We start from the raw sequence: 24,063 nt of genomic DNA, 5'->3' as shown, positions 1-24,063 counted from the left end.
CCTGTTTTCCATATACTTGAGATTAATTCACATACTTTCTAAATAACATGATATTATGATACTTCTGGTCCCTGGCTGGAAGCCCTGCCTCCACTTAAGGTATTGTTTTAAACCAAAGTTTACAGCGTCTGTTGATGGCCAAGACCCTCACTCTCCACCCCTCCTCCACCCCACCCTGAGGCCCCTGGGACTCAGTAGAGGCTGGGGGCCCTACTCATCTCTCCTCTTCTCTTGCCCAGCCTGGGGGAAGGAGAGAGGGCAGAGGAGAGGTGGGCAGCCTTTAGCACCCTGCAGGGTTCTCGTCCCCTTGGGCAGTGGGCACAGGAGCCCTCTTACCAACCCTGGGCTGTTTCCTGGGGGCTCTCCAGACCCCTCTCTAGGACCAAGCGCCCCATCACACTGGGAGTGTGGATTCCAGCAAAGGAGCTGGGAAAAAAGTGAGACTCTCCACAGATCGCCTATGGGGGGGACCCCAACTTAAGGCCAAGGACTGGGTGTGTTGGATGCTTATGACACACCAGCCCAAGTCCCTTTGCTGAGAAGACTCCTTGGACTCTTTCCCAAGAAACCGCCACATACATCCCTTTACAAGGCACCCCTCCCCTGTGTACTCCCCATCTGTGTTCTATTTGACCAGCAAAGAAATAGTAAACGTCCTCTATTAAAAAAAATACACACACCAGTTTCAGAATGACACTCCTGGGGTCTTGGCTGCCAGCTTGGTCCAGGAGCACACAGTCAGCATCCTGATGCCAGGGAGCATCCTGACAAACATCCACTGCCCAGGTTCCAGTTGATGCTCTCCTGGGAGACAACACCTTCCTTTCCAAAATGTTTACTTTTTGCTCAGAACAATGATGGATAGGTCTTCATTTGACTCACTACCTGAACAATCAGCTTCTTATATTCTTTCTCCAAAACAGAACTCACATAAAGTTTGTGTCGAGTCCCCAGCACTCTTTCTTGCGTAAAAAACAGTAAGATATCACCCAACTCTGGCCTGAAAGTTCTTCTGGAATATCTTGTGGTATCACCAATTCTAGGTAACCTAGGAATAGCCATAATTGACTTAATCAGTCAAATATAAAACCTGTTCAATACTGCCCGTGCAGGAGTCAAATTCTGAAGGATTTCAAACGTAATAAATTACAGTTCAGGGTTGTATTAACGAGCTTACTTTGTTCCAGCCCGTCTTCCTGTTGAAACTCCCAGGTTTGTTTCAAGTTGGAACCTGCCAAGTTGCATCTTGTCATTTTTCATATTCACATGAGACCAAGCCCTATTTCACTCTTGTTTAAATTTTTATTATCAGAGTTAGTAGTAATAAGCCAATAGAAACAGGATAACGAAGGGAAAAGCTCCGGATAAATAACTTCTTCCTTACGAATTAAAACACATGCGGACACCGGTGTCAGTTACCACCTCCCCACATCCTGTCCTGCTGTACAAATCGTTACACAAAACAGTCCACAGAACAATGCAAGCAGCTGATACCCTGAGCTGGGCAAAGGACCCCAGTTGTGTGAAGTCTCATGCTGATCTCAGTCTAGATGACCAGCTTCTCCACACTCAGCGTACTTGTGGTTTCATCTTCTTCGTTTGACCCAAAATATCCCGGGAGGTCCAGCATCCCCTGCTCCGCCTCAGTGAGGCCGAAGGATGTGTTGTCGTAGTAGGCGAACTCCGGGTGGGCGGGGAAGCTCTGGCACTTGTCTTTCCGACACTGAGAAGGGCTCAGAGGACTGACCCTCTGGTAGCTATCTCTGGGGGCCGGGGAGGAAGGCCGCTTCCTTGAGACATTCCTGTGACTGGGGGACGGTCCCCTCCGAGTCCGGTGAGGCTCCGTGCTCTCACCTCCCGCCACGAACGCTGCCTGGCGATCCCCCAGGTCTGGTTTCCTCTTGGGCTGCCCCAGGGTGTGGGGTTTAGGGAAAGGGCTTAACGGGCCACTGCTTCCACCTGCCCCTGGACAGTGGTCCCGTTTCTCCGGAAACAGGGTGGCGCCTCGACTCGGGGGCCGGACTCGCTCTCCCGCCTGGTCCCACGTCCGGCTCCTGGAGCTGTAGGCGGGGGCCTGCCGGGGGGTCAGCGTGGACAGGCTCCGCTCCCGGAACGGTCGGGCCTGCCTGGCCTCGTGGAAACTTGCCGTCCTCCGGAAATGGGACCCCCGGGGGTGGCTCCTCATCTGCGACTTGCGGAGGAGGCTCTGGCTGGGGCTGACGGCGCAGCTGGCCGGCGAGAGCGGGTGGTCCAGCCGGGAGGGGGGCCTGTCCCCGGCGCCGACCGCGGGCGGCTGCTCCAGGAACGGGGATTTGAGGCGGAACTTGCCGGCCGCCGCGGCTTCTTCGGGGCTCTCGGAGCCTCCCGGGGGCGCGGCGACGGCGGCGTCGATGGCGGTGTCCGTCAGGGGGCTCTGGGACACGTGGTACACCTTGGTGGTCTCCTTCAGGCCTTTCTTCTTCATCTCCTTCAACTGCTGCTGGGCCAGGCGGTAGCTGAACAGGGGCGGGATGATCTTCTGGGCGTTGGACTGGAAGCTCTCGCTGCCCGAGGTCTCGTCGTCGGGGGGCGCCGGCACGCTCCGCCGGTAGGTCAGAGGGATGCCCTGGCCCCCGGGGCTCCCCGCTGGCCCGTCGCCCGCATCTGAGAAGCTACCACGGGGCTCGCTCAGCTCGCAGATGTTCTCCTCGTCCGAGTTCTTCCGGCAGCCGGGCGCGTGCAGGGAGTTGTGGCGGACTGGGGTGCTGCACTTGGGGGCGCGGCCCAGCTTCCGCCACAGCGTGATGAGCACGGTGGCCACGATGATGAACAAGCACAGGGATATCCCAGTGACCGTCACGATGTTGTTGGACTTCACGGGAGCCTGGGGTTGGAAAGGAGACGGACTGGATGGCTGGAAAGCTACAAAAAAAAAAAAAAAAAAAAAAAAAGGAAGAACGAATTTATTCTCTAGTATCGTTTTCTCTGCCTGGGTCTAAGGTCTCTGAGTGGCTTGCTCTAATTACGTAGCAATAAAGAAGGAAGGAAAATAAACAAGGACTGGAATTTCTGGTCTTACATATATTTCTGCAGGCAGGCTTTTAAGCCAAGCTGAAAAACAAAGACTGGTAGAAGCGAGGTCAGCAGGTGAGCCACAATCAAGGTGACTCCTTGGCTTACTGGCTCTGGCTGACACCTGTCCCCAATTTTCTACAAAGAAGCCTCATGAGGAACGTTTCAAGGTAAAAGTCAAGGTTTTTCACTTAAGGTAAACATGGGATAGCTATAATTAAATGCACCTTTGAGATGCACCTCGGAAAATTTCTGCCAAGTGTAACACTTGGAATGCAAAACAGTTTAGGCAGGTTGTAGCTAAATTTGCACATCTCAAGAGAAATTAATAGGTGAAAATACATCTTCTGGCAATATACTACAGCTCACTTTTCCCTCCCAGTGTCCAGGAACTGCCTTTCCTAAGTGTTGAAGCCTCTGCTTTCTCACCCTTGTTTTCTCAGCTGTTCACTCCACTTCCTACCTTCCACGTGGCATTGATTTTTCTTCTTCTTCCCCGCTCTCTCAAACTGGTGTGTCTCACGGTCATCAAAATGTTTCACCAAGACTCAGACGCCACCTGGGGCCTCAGCCTGTAGTACCCGGGAACCCGAGACCACCCAATGCCAACAGGGCTCACCCCTCTTTCCTCCTTGGTCACTGTTCACCATTCAAGCCCTTCCAGTCACATGTCCTCTATCTCCTCTTCCCAGTCTTACCCTCACCAGTTCTGTGCCCCATCTCCATCCTCCCGCTGCTCTCCTTTCCCCTTTCCACTGCACCCTATAGGACACCTATGACCAAACTCCACACGATGCAGAAACTTTCCACAAAACACTGTGTGTCTCCTTGCCTGACCTGAGGACAGGCCATCCCTCAGGGCACAGCCCCCGCCCCCGGCCCACTCTTGGGTGAAGCTTTATCAGAAGCAGAGCCAGAGCAGGGCGTGTTCCTCAGCCTCCTCATTCCTGGCTGCCAGCTCAGCCGACTTTTTACCTCCGTGTAGAAGTTCTAATCTTCTGACGCCCACGCCATCCACCCAGACCACCCTCTCTACCCCTCCCTCAACTGTGTCATCGCCCCACCTCAGGGCAGCCAGCAGTTACTAGCACCTGGGTCCAGTCTTCCTCACCAGCCCATAGCGGGGACCATTCACTGTCCTTCCAAGCTGCCATACCTTCCCATTGTCTGCAGCTGTTCCTCTTCTGAAACCTTAAAACTTCACAGCCCACTTTCCGGCTGTATCCTCCCCTCTCGCTCACTCCTTATTCATACAACGGTTACTCAGCCTCGCTGCAGCATCGGATTCTCCAACCTGTCCATTTTCTCTCCATCCACCAGCCACCTTTTGCCCTCGCTTCTCTCCCTACACCCAGGATCCATCACTTAGATCCTTCTGCTGTCAATCATCTCAACTCTCTGACCCCTAACACTGAGCTGTATCCCTTCCCCTGCTCAGAAGCAAAAGTCTGTTCCTAGAAAAATCCAGACACGTGGATTATCAGCTGCTGCACCCAGGCCCCTGAGCCCTAGTGGAGAAAATAATGCACCCATGCAGGCCAGAACCTTTGTGTGCTGATGGCGCCCAAACTTGACTGCCCACAACTCCTTCTGCAGGTTCCTAAGCAACCCTCTCTCTTCCATCCCCTACAACAGTGCTTCACAGTTTTACCACTAATCCTCTTCCTCAGCTGTCTGCTAGATCACAAGTTAGAAGCTATCAAGCAAGTGCACCCCCAGGTTCTTCTGCCATCCTCTCCTCCCCCATAAACTCAGCAGCAGCCACGTCTCCATTTCCCTCTTTCTCTAGGGAATTAGTGGGAGAAGTGTCTTCCCATAAAGACGAGTCCACCAGGTGCTCTCTAGGCCACCCTTCTCCAGGCGGATCATCCCTCTGTACCTATTATCTCCAGCTTCTCCTCTTCTGTGCAGCTCCACAGAAACATGTTCAAGCTCTTCGCACTTTACAAAGACCTTTCTAGAACCCTCTCACTACTGCCACGGCCATATCTCGCTCCTTGTCTTCCCAGCGGAACGTACAGAAAGAAGGGTCCACATGTGCTGACTCCTCGTCACCTCTGGCTCCTGCAACCTGCCCCCAGGCTTCCAGTGGAGCAGCTCCTATCGAGGTCATTAACCACCTAATAGCCAAATGCAAAGGAGTTCCCTCCTGCTATTCCCTGAGCTTTGCAGCATCGGCTACCGTCCGACCCTTCCTGGGATTGTTTCTCTTCTTGGTTTCAACAATTCTCTAATTCGGAGAGAAGAACATGGACTTTGGAGCCAGGGAGAGCTAGATCCCATCCTGGTTCCACGAGCTCTGCTCTCTCCATCGACGTCCCACCGACACTTCCACCTCCACATGCCCAGGACTCATCATCTTCCCCCGGAACCTGTGCCTCCTCTGATACGTCTGATCTCACGGGAATGGTGCTGCTGTCCTGCAGCTGCCAGCGCTGAAATCCTAGGTCTCACCCGCGACACTCCCCTCTCCACACTCACCACATCCAGAGTCTCTGAACCCTTCTCTCCTCTGCATCCCCACTGCCAGTGCTTCCTTTTCCCCCTGGGTCACTGAAAACCTCTTAACAGGCCTCAGTGCTGCCACCCCTGGCCCTTCTGATTTGTACTCCACACTACAGGCAAGAGATCCCTCTACAACATAGGTCCAGTCTTCAAGGGCCCTCGGGATCTGGCCCCTGCCTACCTGTTCAGTCTCATTTTGTGCCTTTTTTTTTCTTTTGGCCACGCTGTGTGGCTTGTGGGATCTTAGTTCCCCAACCAGGGATTGAACCCAGGCCCTCGGCAGTGAGAGTGCAGAGTCCTAACCACTGGACCGCCAGGGAATTCCCCTGTCCAGCCTCATTTCTCTCACTCCCTCCTGACACTCAATCCTGCAGCCACATCCAACTCTTGCCAGGTTCCCTGGGTTTCATAATACGCCATCATCTTCCAAGCTTTCATCCAATTGCTCCATTTGCTAAAATTCCCTTTCTCACCTAGTTCACCGGTGACGCCTATTCAGCTCTCAATCTTCAGCTCAAATATCACCTCCTCCAGGAACAGAGGTGTTCCCAGCATGGACTGTCACAAGCTTCCATAGCAAGCTGTGGATACCTTTCTATTGCACTGTACGCTACTCCTGCTTTGGTGTCTGCTGAGCTACTGTGTCGTAAGCCCCTTCCAGAGACATGGCTTATCTATATCCTCCCAACCCCAATCAATAACTGGCAAAGAGGTGGTACTCAATTAATGTTATATTCATTGATAGATTCATTATTAAAAAGGTAATAGCAAACTGATCAACACCCCATCAGATGGAACGTGGGCGCAATGGCAATTGGACCCTCCCGCTCTTTGTGGTAAACAAGATAGAACAAATTAACGTAGAACTACTTCACTCAGACCTTGGCGTAAAAACATCCTTTCAAAGCCAAGCAAAACTCTAGACTCTTAACCAAGTGAAAATAGGTGAATGATGAAAGACTTGTTCCCTGACTGATCATGTCTTCGTCTGCAGTGGCTGCTCCGTCAGTGGGTAGCAGCACTGCAAATGTACACGTGGACCTCTTAGCTGTTACACCTGACTCTGGCTGGAACCCTTCAAAACCGCAGCTGGAGAAAAGCCCCAAAGCTGCTGACCTCACCCATCTCTGCCTCATCTTGTCTTCCCCCTTTTCCTTGAAGTGAAGGAGACTTTCTGACGCTAAGCAGCCTGCAAACAGATCTTTACATTTCCAAGGAGTGGAAAACAGGCTGAACTGGAAAAAGAGAACAGTTGGAAGAAATGATCATTTTTATCCACACCAGCATTTATTTTTCTGAGCACCACTTATAGTAGAAGTAGGGGTGCCTGTAGCACTTACCCTCTCTGCTAATTTATAATGTACGAATTTCCAGTTCCCACCCAGGATTAAAGAGATTAAGATGCCAGAACATGAAATAATACCACACAGACTCAAAAACTGATTGCTAATTCCAAGATGGTTTTAGAAAGCTAGACTGGCCTGTAGGTAGAGGCAAAGTATTCAAGATAGCTAGCTTAGTATGAGGTCAGATCTAGTCCCCTGCTTTCTAGCCTTATGGTCTTGGGCAGGTGACTTACCCTCTCTCTCTGCTGCAAAGTCCTCACCTGTATGTGTAGATAATGATGTACTGACTTCATACGTGCAAGGCACTTAGAAAAAATGCCGGGCAGCAGCAAGCTCTCAAGATCTGAGCCCAGCATAAGAATCCTTGCCTTGTAGAGTTATTGTGAGCTTTGAGTGAGATAATGTAATAAATGGTTGATATTGTTGTCCCTTCTAAAAGTACAGTAGAAGCCAGGGGCAGTTGATTTTTAATTCATTTGAGCATTACAGAACTCTAGATGAAATATCTTAATACAATACGCCATCCCAGAACGGAGAGGAAGACGTTATACACAAGGAAGGAGCTGTGGAGAGTAAGGGGACTTGTAGAGAAAAGGGCAGACAGAGAAGAGAGCCTTAGAAGACAGTGTGAGATACAACTGGAGAAAGAACAGATTCAGGGTGGGGCTCAGGGCTGATGAAAGAAGATGGTAGGCTGGGGGCTGGGAGAAGAGCCTGGGTCTGAGGTTGTAATAGGAAAATCACAGAGAGAGAACGTCCTCAGGATGCTGGAATAAAGGGAACAAGGCCTACAGCACGGGCTGGAAAGAGGAGACAGCAAGAATTTTGTAAGGTCACAGGTGGGGATGCTGGTCAAGGTGTTGTCAGGTGCCAGTGGTCTTGGCTACAAGGTGCTCTGAGACCAAAGACAGAAAAACACTTCTCCAGATCCCAAAGGGACAAGGAACCAGGGATGGTCTTCAACCTGGAATTGGAGAGTGGAAGAAGTCAAGACTGAACAGAAGGACTTCACCTAAGGGTCAGGACCACAGCAAAGGCTGGTCAACTAAATGGGGAGCTGGCTGTGTCTCTGAAGGGGCGATGGTGTGTGGGAGGAGCAAGGATTCTTTTTTTTATTGTAACCTGTGGCAAATGAATGGGATTCAGCCCCGTAAGCTGCAGCAAACCCAACTGAGTGACCTGAGCACCACACCATAGACCACCCACCTCCAATACTCACTGAGCACCTACTAGTGGCGGTCATTTCAAGATGCTCAGAGGATGAAGGAAGGGCCAGCCCCCAGGTGAGGGCAAGATGAACTTCCCCACCTTCTCCTCCTGGGCGGGTGGGAAAAGAATAAACACAGAGCCCTTCAGGGGGTAAGATAGGGTGCCTTGCCCCATTTGGGACAAATAATGTCCATTTTGGTTCCCTGGGGCTTCTCAGAGATGAGGAGGAGAAAAACTCTTTTTTTAATGTTTTCCCACAATTTCTGGGGGGAGAAGTAAAGGAGGGAGAAACAACAACAACAACAACAAATATCAGGAAGAAATCATCATCCCTCCCATTTTTTGTATTTTTTAAACATGATTTCCTACGTCTGAATCTTTCCTTTACACCGATGTCCTGGTCATTTCCCCATCTTCGACCGTGTTAAGTCCCCTGTCATCTCCCTGGCAAGACAACCCCAGTCGCAGACCCACTGAAGGGCACAGAGTCTGTACAGACAGAAGCAGCAGCGACAGAGCGTCGCGTCCACTCCTGAACTCAGACTGGCGACTGTCAGGCAGGTCTGGGATCGACAGTCTCTCTGGGAAGAGGCTTGCGAAGGAGGATGGATACCTACCCGCACAGTCCTCCAGGGAACACGGGGAGCTCTCCGAGGACATTCCAGGGCAGCCAGGTCGGGAGCGGGAGGAGGGCAGGCACAGGCGGCGACGCTCTCTGACGCCGTCCCCACACGTGGCACTACACTGGCTCCACGGCTGCCACAGTCCCCAAGTTTCTGCAAGGACATCGGCCAGGCTTTTAATGCTAGCTCACTTGAGAATCAGAATTTAACTGCACCCAAATGAAGCAGCAAAACTCAAACCTCAGGCTTTGAAAAGTCAGTAAAGAAGAACATTCCCAAAGAAGTGGAAAGCTGGAATGTTGCTGCTCCCCCTACAACAAAGGAAAGCTGTATAATCTGCAAAATATCAACCTTTCTAGAACTCTTCAGAGAGCTAAGGTCACAGGACGACCAAATGGCCTGAATTCGAAGGAAAGACAGACTCCTCCAAGGAAAGCCAGGATGCAAACATCGCTTCCTGGGGCAGATGCCAGGCCTCATACAAGCTGGTGAGAAATCATCTAAAAATATAATGAACCGCCAGAAGCCTGGTGTGGGCTAGCGTGAGAATACAGAACCCCTGGGAGCCACACTACCCAACTGTTAATTTGTACCCACTTGCAGGCTCTTCTCCACGGATCTCACCAGATCTTCACAAGGAGGACCGAGGGCAGGCACAAGACCAGGGAGAGCCTCCCTCATGGTGGAGGCCAAGGAGGGGAGGAGAAGCATTGTGGAAAAGACACAAACCTCACCCAGATCCTCCTCCCCATCTGCTCTATCAACCAAAGCCCAACCACTGGAGACAGGGCAGAAACTCTAAGAGCAGCAGCTGAAACCTAGTGCTGCCAAGGAATGGAAAAAAAAGAAAATCTTTCACCCCTAGAGAGGAGGAGGAAAGACCCTGGGCCCAGACTAATAGACAGCTTCTACCAGCGGCAAGGGGCAGGATCATGACAAAGCCCCATCCTTGAGACTCAGAGGCAGAGCGCTTGCCTAAGACTAAGGCTGAACCAGAACAAGAAGATGTTCTTCCACTTCCATCAGCTAACACCCACCCTGCTCCAGGCTAGCAATTACCAAGTATCAAATAACAAGAGTCTACTGCTGGGGGAGAGGCAAGAGTGACAAGGAAAAGCCTTTCTGATGTGCAGGCTCAAACCTAAAGTTGAGGGTGCAACAGAAGTATGGACAAAACCCTCTGGCAACCCAACTCCTACCCTAAACACAAAGCAACATTAGAAAATTTTGAACTCGATCGTGCACTGAGGATAGCCACAGCAATAGCAAAAACTCAAACACAGCTCAATTCCTTATTATACTGACCCAATCTCCACACTAAAGTCCTAGCATAAATAGGGTATGCCAATTTCCAGGCATACATGCTATTTATCAGTGTCTACAGTTCTAAGAAAATGTCCAACTTTCAACCAAAAATTATGAGACATACAAAGAAGCAAGAAAAAAACAATAAAATATCCAAGTAATTAAGATAACCAGACTCAGATGTGACCCAGATACTGGAACTGTCAGAGAGAGAGATTAACTATGATTAATATGTTAAAGTTTTCGTGGAAAATGTGAATAAGATGCATGAACAGATGGAAATTTTCATCAGAGAATTGTAAACTAAATAGAGTTCATCGGAATGCTAGAAATTAACAGCATGGCAACAGAGATGAAGAATGCCTTCTAGAGGCTCATCAACAGACTCAACAGAGCTGAGGAAAGAAACAGTGAAACTGAATATATATCGACAGAAATCACTCAAACTGAGACACAAAGAGAGAGAGGGAAAAAAAGAGTGAATAAAACAGAACAGAATACCTAAGAGTTGTGGGACAATATCAAATAGTCTGTCATACATATGACTAGAATCCCAGAAGAAAAAGAGACTAATGTCCAAGAATTCTCAAAAAGTAATGAAAGACACCAAACCACATCCAAGATGCTCAGAAAACATGAAGCAGTATAAACACAAAAAAGCAAACAAACAAAAAAGTTAAACACACTACACTCAAACTGCTAAAAACTAAACATAAATAGAAAACTTTGAAGGCTGTGGAGGGAGAGAGGGGGCGAGGTGGAATTATATCACATACAGAAGAATAAAAATCTGAATTATAGCACACTTCGCATCATGCAAGCCGGAGATAACGGAGTGACGTCTCTAGAGTACTGAAGAAAACACCACCAACCCCAAATTCCATATCCAGTGAAAATATCTTTCAAAAATGAAGGAAAAATACAGTCTTTTTCAGATGAATGAAAATTAAGAGAATTAATTAATTCTACCAACAGACCTTCACTATAAAAAATGTTCAAAGAAAATTCTTCAAGCAGAAGGAATGTGATACCAGGCAAACTTGCATCAATCAACATAAAGGAATTAAGTGTGCTAGAATTAGCATTTATAGAGGTAAAGATAAAATTTTCTTCTTATTTTTAAATGCTCTAAAATATAATTGATGATCTAAAGCAAAACAGTAGCAATGTATTATGTGTTTATACCATACATAAAGTAAAATGTATAACAATCATTCAAAGAATGGGAGAAACGAATTGGAATTGTACTGTTATAAGGTCTTTACCCTATACATGAAGCAAGATATTATCTGAAGGTAGACTGAGAGTAATTAAAAATATATGCTGTAAGCTCTAGGACAACCACTAATAAATATTTTAAGGTATAAATAATAAACCAATAATGTGGTTAAAGTAATTCATAAAAAATAGTCAACTAATCCAAAGGAAGGCAGATGAAAAGAGGAAAAAGAAACAAAGAACAGATGGAAAAAATATACAACTACCAAGATGGTAGATCTCAATCTAACCATACAAGGATTACACTAAATATAAACAATCTAAACACCAATTAGAAGACAGAGCTTGTGAGACTGGATAAAAAAGCATGACCCCACTATATGCTGTTCAGAAGAAACTCACTTTAAATATAAATACATAAATAGGTTAAAAGTAAAAAGGTGGGAGAAGTTATACCTTATAAACATTAATCAAAAGAAAACTAGAGTGGCTTTATTAATATCAGACAAAGCAGACTGCAGAACAAGGAGTATTACCAGAGATAAAGAGGGATGTTACATAATGACCAAAGGGTCAATTCAGCCAGCTGCCTTAACAACCATAAACAGGGATGTGACTAACACCAGAGCTTCAAAATACATACTACAAAACATTCCCAGAACAGTCATTATTGATTGACAAATGCAAACATCTCTTCCAAGCATATAAGTAATCACTGCCAGAGAGAATAATTGAATAATTCCCTACAAATAATTATCCTAAAGTCCCTTCTCTGTGAGCACCCATCCAATCCCAAGACCTACCAGGTCATGCCCACACTAGGCACAAGATATCCTCTGCATAAAAGTCTCTCTTTATCGTTATGGACAAAAACTCACAATGCAGTCAAGGGTATACAAAGCACTACAAAAACATATGGAAAACATGCAGGGCAGTTACATTCTCAGGTGAGCCAAGTGGTGCAATTTTTGGAATGAGTCATGGAATATGACTTCTTTACAGCAATTAAAAGTCTCGGATTGTCACAAGAGTGTGAGCATTACAAACCAGTGTCCTGGACCAACATCAGCTGAGGTGTGGTAATTATGTTCCACCCAGAGGTCCAGCTGAACACAATGTTGGTTCTGTGCCTCCCAGATCACTCTGTGGCTCCTCAAATAGCAGAACAACAAGCCAGCTTTGTCCTCAAGCTTCAGAGCTGTTGAGGCACTGAGCTCCCAGTGCTTGCAAAGCTTTGGGAATCTCATATTAAGTCTCTCTGAGCTAAAGTATTGTGATTTATTTTTTGAAAAATTTACTGGGAATTCCACTACTGTGAAATCTAAATTGAAAAGTCAACACATAGTTTATCCTTCTCTTGTGCTCATATTTAAGACCACAAAAGGCAGAATTACAAAAGCTGAGAATCCTTTTTTTATTCTTTCTTAACTCTCCTTTTACTTTATTTAGACATTATTTAAATACATAAAGTCATTTGTCAAACTAAAAACAAAAATTCCATTAGTGGGCACCAGGAAAAAAAAAAAATCAAAGGTTTGATAAAAGCATGAATCTTAATGTCAAAAATCTCACTTTGAAATGTGTTTTTTTTCCTTTGAAAGTAAAATTATGGCCGGCAGGATCATCAACAATTTAAAAAATAAACATTTAAACTAAGTTTTAGGTTCTTTTACTGCTAAACCAAATTAATCGAACAGAAAACAGGGGAAATCACTCAAATAAAGCAATGAACAGATTTCATCAGCCAAAATTTTAAAAATGTCTTAAATACCTTTATTTGTTCCCTGAAGATTTCTGTTAATAACACTGAGGAAAATACTTGGCAAAACGGGAACTCATTGGCTAGCTATAGTTCACATGTTACAAATGAAGAATAAGATGACCACTATTCTGAACAGTAGTCTTACATCATGAGTGAAAGGCTGCTTTGTCTTGTCCTGTTTAGATGTCCATACATGCACTCCCACTGCGCAACAAACCTGTTTGACCAGGATAAATGTCTTTCAGGCCACTCTAGAGGATATTAATTCTGAATGAGCAAAATGTGTCTGGAATAAGAAAAGGGAGATTTGTTTCCACGCCCAAGAATATTTGAAGGAATACGGAGTATGAAATATTCACATCTGCAAGATATTTCACTCAAGAGACTAAAGTAACTAAACAAAACATCCTTAGAAGAAAATTCTATTAAAAAAAAAACGTTATTATAAAATATACAAAAAAAGAAAGAATTCTATAGACATGAGTAAGTAGCCAAAAGCAGCAGTGGGAACACAGGCACCTGGATAAGCAGTTCAGGTTTTCTGTGCCCCGCACAGGCTCATTCATATTAGACCAATCATGCTTAGGCCTGGGCCAGTGGGCTCCAAAGTGGGTTACATGTCTTTCAGGAGGGGTGGGAAGCACAAGATGAACCAATGAGATGAGGAGGAAAATACTGGAACTTTTTTTGATCTAAAAGTTTCATATTGTTTAATATCTAGATTGATAGATGATTATATGGGAGCCAGCATGGAATAGTGGGAATAGCAAATGCTCAAGCCAGTCTAACCACCAGTAGTGGGTAAGCCACCAACCTTGGAAAAGTTACTTAACCTTTCTGTGCCTCATTTCTTCACCTCTAAAATTGACAATACAGTAAGCCTAACTCATAGGGTTATTATAAGGATTAAATGGGTTAATATTCATAAAGCACTTAGAGCAGTTCTTGGTGCAAAGTTATTAAGTCAGAAAGTCACATACAGTATGTCAGCTATTCTAAAAAAAAAAAAAAAAAAATCCCAAAGGAAGAGCAGGAGTTACACCAGGTGGAAGGGTTTACCAGTTCATTCACTTTCAGAGAACTGTGGAGTATTAAACTACCTAAGGGCCTGCTTATATTAAATTATATTTTCTAGTTTTAGGTGAATTAAGTGGACAAATGGCTTATAAAGATTCTGGCAAGAATTACAGATGAGACAATAATTAAGCGCCTGCAAATAAGAAGCAAATGACAGGATGACAGTACTCCTCTTCTTGGTAAAAAGCTCTTGTTCAGTCACGTTGTGAAGGAAAAACAAGACCATCTAATCAGAGAAACAAGAAGATGGCCAACAAATTTAAATTATCAAGAAAATTATGTGTTAAATATATACAATTTTTACTTGTCAAAAAAACTAAGTAAAAAAAATTATGTGACTATGAATTTATATCCTCTATCATTAATTCTCAACTTTGTCCTAAATACATATTTTGCATTGAGATGCAGGGTCCATTATCCCTTATCTGACAACCTTGGGGCAGATGAGTTCAGAATTTAGAATTTCTCAATTCAGACTTTTGCATGTTATTACAGCGCCTGTGCCAGATATTACTAATACTCCCCTAGCAGCATCCCATAATCACACACATGAACGCTTCTGCAGAGAAACACATAAACATTCATACTAAGTAGGATAAATGAAGGTCACAAATAATCATGTTTGACATCTTTTTGCTGTAAATCAGTATTTATGGTTTTAAGGTCCTAAGACGTATTTGGAAAAAGAGACAAACATATCAAACCCTTTATTCCCCTTCCAAAAGGAACTGATGAGAAATTCATTGTGAGTCGGTGGGTCACACCTCATGGTAGGTTCAATGGGGTTCCTGAATGATGCCATTTGGCAAAAAAAAAAAACCAGTCTTTACTGGTCAGAGCTGTCCATTTAAATGGAAACTGAAAAGAACTCGATTTAGTTATAAACTTTTATACTAAAAACACAAAGGCACGGAGTTTCCCACCACTGGCATCAATTTCACTGATTAACCAAACAGAGTCCCTGTTGGGCGGCCACACAGAGAATCTGGGGTCTCCAGGAATGTTCAGCCCCTCGAGGTACTGCTTCCAGCCCTACTGCCCGGTCGTGTCTAGTTGCTGCAGCCCCACAGGGAGCCCTGAGCGCCCTCAGCCTAGACACAGAGCATCACTTCCTGTTCTGCTCCTTCCCAGGGAGAACCAACACAAAGACCTCCTGCTCCCAAGGTCTTTCATCACGTGGCCCGAATTCCTTTACTCCCCTTGGTTTGCTTCCACTAAATTCAGTCCATTAGAATTTTTTTTCCCTCTAAGCAATACATTCTTTTGAAACGGCAAGCATATCTTGAATGATTAACATAATTGTTTGTCCACTGATACCTAGCTCAGACATCAGAGTGCAATTTTCACTTTAATAAACATGTACTGAGTACCTGTTCATGTGGCAGGTGTACAAAGCGGGCCAAATAAAGATCATAAATAGCTTCCTGGCAGCCCAAGTCGGCTTGTGTCGCCAAAGGAGCTTCTCCAATCTGGGGGCAGGGTGGGGCAGGGGAGAAACGTGGGGAGAAAGACCCTGAACGAGCAATGACAGAAGTGATAAATGCCATGAAAGAGGAACTACGGATGCTGGGCCAGTGTACAGCGGGGAGCTTACCTAGTCTGGGGTTGAGGAAGAGTCACCCAGGAGGAGACCTGGGGGACGGGTTAATGTTAACCCAGTGAAGGTGGGAGGAGGGCTGCCCAGTCTCCAGCCCATACGTGGATGCCCATCCTCATAAGACTGAGGTGTCAAGTGAGGTGACTGATACGTTTTCAGCAAGGGAATAGCCTCAGCTGACCTGAATTTTCAACAGTCCCTCTCTGGCTGCCTTGAGAGAATGAAGTGGACGGAGGGAGGGAACCAAGCGGTATCAGTGGAAATGGAGAGATGTGCAGAGATTGAGACAGAGATTTTTTGAAGAGACAAAATCCATAGGACCTAGTGATTTATTCATAGGAAGTGAAGGAGAGGAAGGCTCCTGGGTTTGGGGTTTGAACAATGAGATGGGGTGCAGTCCTGTACTGAGGAGCAGGCTTAGGGGGTGAGGTGATGAGTCCAGTTTCAGATATGCTGCTTTCGAGGTGCCTGGGAGACATCTGGGGGGTGACAGCTATTCAGCACTTGGATGCAGGGGAGAGATACCAGTATGGAGTCATCAGCATCAGGACAGCGATCACCTAGCGATTGTGTGAAGAATGAAAAATGCTGAGGTTCTAGTACAGGATGCCGAAGTCCAAGCCTTAAGGGATGCGATGGGGTCATGGAACCAACCGGCAAAGGAGACCTGGAAGGAACAGCCAGGGAGGCAGGAGGTAAACAAGGCAAGTGTAATGTCACAGAATCAAGGTCAACGAAGATACGGACTGGAAAGCGTCCCCAGAGTTTGGGACCTGGAAGTCATTCGCTGGCTGCTTTAGTGAGAGCGTTTGCAGGGGAGGGGTGTGGGTTTGGAGTGGGTTGAAAAGTGAATGGGGGGGTGAGGAAATAAACCCCAAAGTACAGGTGGCTTTTTCAAGAATCGGGGCTATAAAAGGAAGATGAGAGAAAGAGGCTGTGCTCTGGGGGAGAACCAGGGGATGAGGGGTGATTTTGTTTCGTTTTTAGATGAGACAACTAAGTACATTTCGAAGTTGATGGGAATGAACCAGTAAAGAAGGGACGGTTAGAGACGGGGGAGATGGTTAACAGAAAGTTCCCAACAGAGCAGAGGGGCTGGGACCCACAGTGCGGGGGAGGGTTGACCTGGTACTGGAGGAATGACACTGCTTCCCTGGGGACAGCAAAGGAGGGGGAGATTGTGGGATGGCTGCCTGCAGGCTTACGGATATTTTGGTGGGAGCTCGCACCTGATGGCTTCCCGCTGCTCTGTGTGGCCGGAGCCGAGTCAGCTCAGAGAGTTAGGCAGGGGCAGGGGTGAGGTCCGAGGAGATCAGAAGAGGGCCGAAAGGGCTGCTGTGCAGGGCAGGAGCACAGTGAGTAGCAGGGTGGGCAGCATGGTGGACCCAGGGGAGGGTGGAGGCCCGGCCTGCCCGGGTGTAGAGGGCGGCTGGCAGGTGGCTGGATCCACGCAGAGCCGGGGGGTGGCTGGGTGCGATCAGAAGGATATCGGGGCAGAGGTGTTTAGGGTATTGGTCGGAGAGTGATTAAAGGGATGGGCCACGGAATCTAGGCTGGAGAGAGAGGTAAGTGCAAGCAGGGAAGTGGCCAGTGGGTGGGGAGAGAGTCAAAGGAAAGGGACTTCTAAGAAGAAGGAGTGAGTGAATTTGGAGCAAGAAACACGTGGGGCACTGAAGCTGCTCAGAGGCTTGGGCCGTCAGGGAGCACAGGCTTAGCGGGGACGGAAATAAGAGCACGTGTAAATGATCAGCACAATCCCTGCCAGATTAACCTCTTGCCAGCACCAGGCTTGCACCCAGGAAAAGGGAAAGAAACGCAAAGAGGAGCCTGGGGCATGGATGGAATTGTAATAACCCCACTTCTTTGTGATTAGGGAGGCCGCTATGCAGAGAATTCAAAATTTAAAGAAGTTTTTAGAAATCTTGCTTTGAACCCTCACTAAAGAGGCTTCGTTCTTATAATGAAGGAGGTGAGAGGAAAGAGACATGTTTGAGGACGTCCTAGAGGAAGTGAAAAGCTACTAAGTACAATTTGGGATTTAGCTTTGAATTCTGATCATACTTGCCATGGACTTGCCATATGATGTAATAACAGAATTTTTAAATACATGTAAAAGAATGAAATTAGAACATTCTCTAACACCATACACAAAAATAAACTCAAAATGGATTAAAGACCTAAATGTAAGGCTGGATACTATAAAATTCTTAGAGGAAAACATAGGCAGAACACTCTTTGACATAAATCGTAGCAATACCCTTTTGGATCCACCTCCTAGAGTAATGAAAATAAAAACAAAAATAAACAAAAGGGACCGAATTAAACTTAAAAGCTTTCGCACAGCAAAGGAAACCATAAACAAAATGAATAAACAACCCACAGAATGGGAGAAAATATTTGCAAACGAAGTGACCAACTCCAAACTGTACAAACAGCTCATACAGCTCAATATCAAAACACACAAACAAATCAATATAAAATGGGCAGAAGATCTAAATAGAAATTTCCCAAAGAAGACATACAGATGGCCAAAAAGCACATGAAAAGATGCTCAACATCACTAATTATTAGAGAACAGCAAATCAAAACTACAACGAGTTATCACCTCACACTGGTCAGAAATGGCCATCATCAAAAAGTCTATAAACAATAAATGCTGAGAGGGTATGGAGAAAAGGGAACCCTCTTGCACTGTTGGTAGGAATGTAAATTGGTACAACCACTATGGAGAACAGTATGGAAGCTCCTTAAAAAACTAAAAACAGAGCTACTATATGATCCAGCAATCCCATTCCTGGGCATATATCCACAGAAAACCATAATTCAAAAAGATACATGCACCACAATGTTCATGACAGCACTATTTACAGTAGCCAAGACATGGAAGCAACCTAAATGTCCATCGACAGAGGAATGGATAAAGAAGATGTGGTACATATATACAATGGAATATTACTCAGCCACAAAAAAAGAATGAAATAATGCCATTTGCAGCAACATGGACGGACCTAGAGATGATCACACTAAGTGAAGTAAGTCAGGCAGAGAAAGACAAATATCATATGACATCACTTTATATGTGGAATCTAAAAAATGATACAAATGAACTTATTTACAAAACAGAAACAGATTCACAGACTTCAAAAACAAATTTATGGTTACCAAAGGGGAAAGGTCAGGGTGGGGGAAGGATAAATTAGGAGGTTGGGATTAACATATACCTACTACTATATATAAAATAGATAATCAACAAGGACCTACTGTATAGCACAGGGAACTCTACTCAATATTCTGTAATAACCTATATGTGAACAGAATCTGAAAAAAGAACAGATATATATATATGTGTGTGTGTATATATATATGTCTAACTGAATCATTTTGCTGTATACCTGAAACTAACACAATATTGTAAATCAACTATACTCCAATGTAAAATAAAAATTAAATTAACAAACATAAAAAAAAATACAATGTAATAATAGCTGACGTTTATCACTGCTTCCAACCTGCCAGGCACTGTGCTAAGAACTGTACACATTGATTTCACTCAATTCTTACAACTCTCTGAGGTAGATACTCTTATTATCCCCACTTTATTGATGGGGAAACTAAGACCTGGAGCGGTTAGTTAGGAGTGAGCTGGGTATGCTAACCAGTACTCTTCATTTTTCAGATAAGGATGCTAATGCCATTTGGGACATTATGAGGAGTGAACCATAAAAATGATGGTACAGTTCATAGAAAATCAAGTTCACCTAAATTCAAAATAATAATTTTGATTGCATGAAGCCACCAATTTGATAAAAAAAAATTTGCTTTAAAATCTCAATACCAACCTATATTCCTCTGAATTAGCATGCACTCCTTCTCCTTTGCAGGAAACCGGGTTCTGCTTGAAACGCCAAAGTCAAAGCAGTATTTATTCCTCCCCATGTCAAACAAAGTGCAGTTGAATACTGTTCTGCTTTCTCCTAAGGTCAGACTGTTTTCAGCCAGCTGAATGGTCCTTTCCCCAGGGCGTCTGGGGGCTTCCTTGAAGACAGCGATCACCCCTTGGACAAAGATGCATGGCGGGGGCAGCACCCTCACCTCCACCCCGGACTCACACGTGAGCTCTGGCGCCATCAACAGTGCGTATCCAAACTTCTGGGCCAGGTCAATGGGGCCTGTGGACGTAATGACCGAGCCTCGGCCAAGCAGCTTCAGCACCACAGTGACATAGGCTTCTGGCCCCACAGGTGCACAGCCAAACTCAACCCACTGGCCTTGAGCGAGTTCTGCCCTCTTGCTAGCCCTTATCTCCAGCGGCTGGCCCTGACTCATTGTTGCCTCTGGAAGGCTGTTGGTGAAGATGACGTCCACCAAGATGTCGGGCTTGTCCACGGGGAACAGGCACAGCGGCTGACTGGTAAAAAGGCCCACCTGGAAGGTGCCTTCAGCCGCCTTGGATGTCCTGTTCAGGTCAACATGAAAGACAGGCCATTCCACTTTCAGAAAGGCGCTCCTCTCCCACCAGGGGACGGGAGGGCTGCTGTCTGTGGCTTCCGGAGTCATCATGAACCAGTAGTCGCCGGCCTCCTTGAAGTAGAAGCACTCAAACTCGAGGGTCCCCTGGGACTGGTTGGTCAGGAGGTATTTGGTGGTAACAGTCTGATTGGTGTTGGCCTCCAACAGCAGGACAGAGACATTCCTCAGCGTCCCATTGGCACCATCCAAATACTGGAAATCCACAGACACTGTCCTGTTGCTTAGTGCTACATGGCGCGGTTCCCCCAGAAGGAGATATTCAGCTTCTCCAAGAACTGAAAGGAAATAGTCAGAGTGGGTTTTAAAAAGGAATATCTGAGCGGCACTATTGGTGACATCGATGGAAACAGCATTTCAGACACGAGAGAAGTTTGAACTGAGTCAAGGATGATGCAAAATGCTGCTGAGTGCTGACTCTGGGAGCTTGGCCCTGAGCTGCTTCCATTCTAAAGTGGCTCTGTTCCTGCATCTCCATTTTTCATGGTTTTGTTGAAAATAATGAATTAGTGATAAATACTCTGAATTCACAACAGTCAACAATGTAATACATCAGTGATGAAAACCTAATAAGCATGAGTAACAATTGACAATTCTCATGATAAAAATCCAACACTTGACTTTTCTCATTTTAGGCATATTGAAGTGTTTAGGTATTTGGGGAAAATGGATTTACAGTGAAATGAGAGAAAGCCTGATTTAAATGCTACAATACGCACTGCTCTAGATTACTTAAAATGGGAGACCCTAAATATACAGTTGACCCTTGAACAACATGGGCTTGAACTGTACAGGCTCACTTACACACACACAAATTTTTTTCAGTAGTAAGTACTACAGTACTAGACGATCTGTGGTTGGTTGAATCTGCAGATACACATAGCAGATATAGAGGAACAGCAGATACAGAGGGCCGACTATAAATTATACCTGTGCAGAAGATCAGAGCCTTTAACCCTTAAACCCCGTGTTGTCCAACGATCAACTGAACTTCTAAGTTACTGTTTTCTGACATTCAAGACAAGTGCTTGAGCATTTTCACCAGTAAAGGAAACAGTGCCTTTCCTTTGTATAAGGCAGAAATTTTCAGATGAATAAGAAATGTTGACATTCTATCCTGCATGGGTTATTCAAGGGATAGAGTGAACATTTATGGAATAGCTAAGCTTGTCCTTAGCAATTTTAATGACATTACAGTAACTGCTATTGGCCTAGATAGGACAGATGACTACTGGCCCACAAGTATCACTCTGTTAGGATCAATTCTATGTTTTTTTAAAAAGAGACCCATCAGAGCAGCTGAAGTAAAGAGTAGGAAGAGCACAGACACACAAGAATCCCTGTTTCTATTTTGAACCCTGTCCAAATACATATCAAAGGGGACAGAGTCTGGCAATGCATCAATCAGCTGGCCTGTGACTAGGGTAAGAAACATTCTAGATTTAAGGAACCGCAGTGCCCTTTGGTTTAAAAAACAACATGTGTAAATATGAATTTATGAGTCTTCTTATATATACATGATAATATAACATATTATATTAATATAATAATAATAATGTGTACATATCATATATGTCCAAAGGACAATATGCTGTCTGGGCTGGTAGTCTTTAAACATACTCAATCAATGATTATTCGATGATTCACTTTGATGGACAGCAGAAACCAATACAAGGTTGTAAATCAACTAAACTCCAATAAAAATTTTTTAAAAAGAAAAATAGACTATTCAAAGATATAAAAAATGATTATTAGAATCAGCACATGAAAATACTGGCACATAAAGGTTTGTTTTAATTAGCTCAGCACTTCACCCATTTCTTATTTAAGATGAGGTGAAATAAAATATATAAAACTTGGATAGACCTGAATGCTTAATCAGCACTTGCTTGAAAACCTTAATAGGATAAAGTTGTTTTGTTTTGTTTTGTTTTCATTTTAGTCAGTACAGAAATTGAGGGACACTCCCTTTTGGACGGAGACAGCTCATCCAAAGGCGGCTCCTTTCGGTGCAGCTTGTGTGCTTGTTCAGGGTGGACCTGATACTTTTTTGTGAACAGGTGGCTGAAGAGCTTCCAGTACTCACAGTAGCCCAGGAAGGACTGCTGAGAACAAAGGACCGAGAACAAAGCTCATATTCATTTGAATCTGATGGGGCAGAATGGTTCTGTGATGCATTTTAAGAGTGAGAGGCACACCGCACTTAGTTAACTAATGAACTGTCAATGACGGATACCGATGAGGCAGATCAGATTCTGATTTGATGGGCAGCCTGTCGATGAAAGAGACACACATGGCCCTTTGGAAATGGAGGAAACAGACTGCAATGGATGGGTTCCAACAGCAGCAGAAAGGAGGTGTGTACTGAAGAGGGAACTTGCTGCTTTACTCTCAAACTCTTGCTTTTACAGACAAGAATACACTCATTTAGAAAACTACAATTTGGTTGTACCACATCCTGACTACTATAGTACAGTTTTCTCCATTCTTTCATTTCCTCTCTCCCCATTCCTTTATTGTATTTAAAGGAACCGGTGTCTCAATATAAGCAGGTTGCTTTAAAAAAGAAAAAACACTAACTGGTAATGGTATATTTTGATCAAAATCAAATGGAGAAGAGAAAAAAAAATCCAGGTCTATGAAAATACCTCCTTTTCCAGCAGTAGCCTTTGTACTCAACTTGTATGCTCTATTTTATGCTCAGTCAACTTTTATTTTTATATTGCAGTAAGATATACTGCTCTCAACAATAACAAACGTCCTTGCAGACTGTTTAAATGGAAATTTTTGATGTCTTTATCATTATGAAACAAAGCAAGCTTTTATAATTTTTTGAATGAGGCTGTTACATATAGAGCAATCTATTTTTAAGTAGGGATAAAGGACTTTAAAAGAAATGATCCCAGATTGGTTCTCTGCAAGTCAAGTGTCTTTTTGCTTAAATAAACTTCTTAAAAAATAAAAGACTGAGGGAGGAGACTCACTGGACAAAAGTAACAGTACACACTCTGGTCCATCCAACCGATATTACACGAGCCAGGATTCTCTGTCTCTTGGATGATAATTTCTTCATCAATTTGAAAACAGTTTCCACTCTCATACCACCAACTGCTTAGATGTCTGAAATACTTGGAAATCATCAAAAGAAAACTGGTGGGTATTATATGGTTGAATCTACTGTTTCAGTAGTTGCATAAAACTCTCTGAGAAATGAATTTTTAGTTGAATCAAGATGAATGAAGAAAACTAACATTAAGCACCTACTATGTGCTCAGACATTCAGGCATTTCACATTCTTGAGTTTATCTTATCATCATAACAACCCTGTCAATATTATTGCTGGCACAGACAGAGATTTAGAAACTAGACAAAGGCACACAACTGGCAAGGATTGAAATTCAGATTTGTTCCAAAGGTATTCCAGCAGCAAACTCTCTTGTCAAGTGAAATCTCATGGAGAACCCCAATATATAAAACATCACTTCCTGCGTGTGTGAGTGAAGTTTAAACATATAATACTGAAATACTAGGAAATCAATCAAAGAGAACTGAGGGCTACATGCTTGTCTCCAATTTGTGAAATGAGTGTATTTAAAGTGAAATTTGAATTAATAACACAGAACCTTAAGAGAATCCAGGGTTGCAAGAATCACAGTTTAAAAGGCACTGCACTGTAGTCCCTGCCCTGCCTCCTTCATGTAGGGGCATCGACATCCATGCATTTATAAACCCTCCATTTATGTTTCTTCATTGGTACCCACAGCATAAGTACACACAACACTCACCATAGTCACAGAGCACCACCAACAATAGATTTGAAAAGTCTTTCAACATTTGTTTCAT

At 44.7% G+C, this 24,063-nt stretch overlaps 1 protein-coding gene and 1 long non-coding RNA gene across 3 annotated transcripts in view; both read right to left on the bottom strand.

Annotated features, from left to right (window-relative positions):
* Positions 1–992, bottom strand: part of LOC307065290 — a 31,413-nt gene extending 30,421 nt beyond the window's left edge. For both annotated transcript variants that reach the window (XR_013811329.1, XR_013811330.1), the window contains exon 1: positions 681–992. This is a non-coding gene — a long non-coding RNA (uncharacterized lncRNA). The remainder of the gene's footprint in view (positions 1–680) is intronic.
* Positions 993–1,290: 298 nt separating this feature from the next.
* On the bottom strand, positions 1,291–24,063 carry THSD1 (thrombospondin type 1 domain containing 1; the record flags this gene model as incomplete). The annotated part of the gene is made up of 3 exons (XM_079721763.1): positions 1,291–2,901; positions 19,533–20,498; positions 24,006–24,063. 3 exons carry the CDS (start codon positions 24,061–24,063, stop codon positions 1,547–1,549), a joined length of 2,379 nt encoding a protein of 792 aa, XP_079577889.1. The 3' UTR covers positions 1,291–1,546.

The sequence above is a fragment of the Hyperoodon ampullatus genome, assembly GCF_949752795.1.
Source record: "Hyperoodon ampullatus genome assembly, chromosome: 16".
Taxonomy (NCBI): Eukaryota; Metazoa; Chordata; class Mammalia; order Artiodactyla; family Ziphiidae; genus Hyperoodon; species Hyperoodon ampullatus.
The sequence above is the reverse complement of the archived record's forward strand: the minus strand, read 5'-3'. Positions and strand labels throughout refer to the sequence as shown.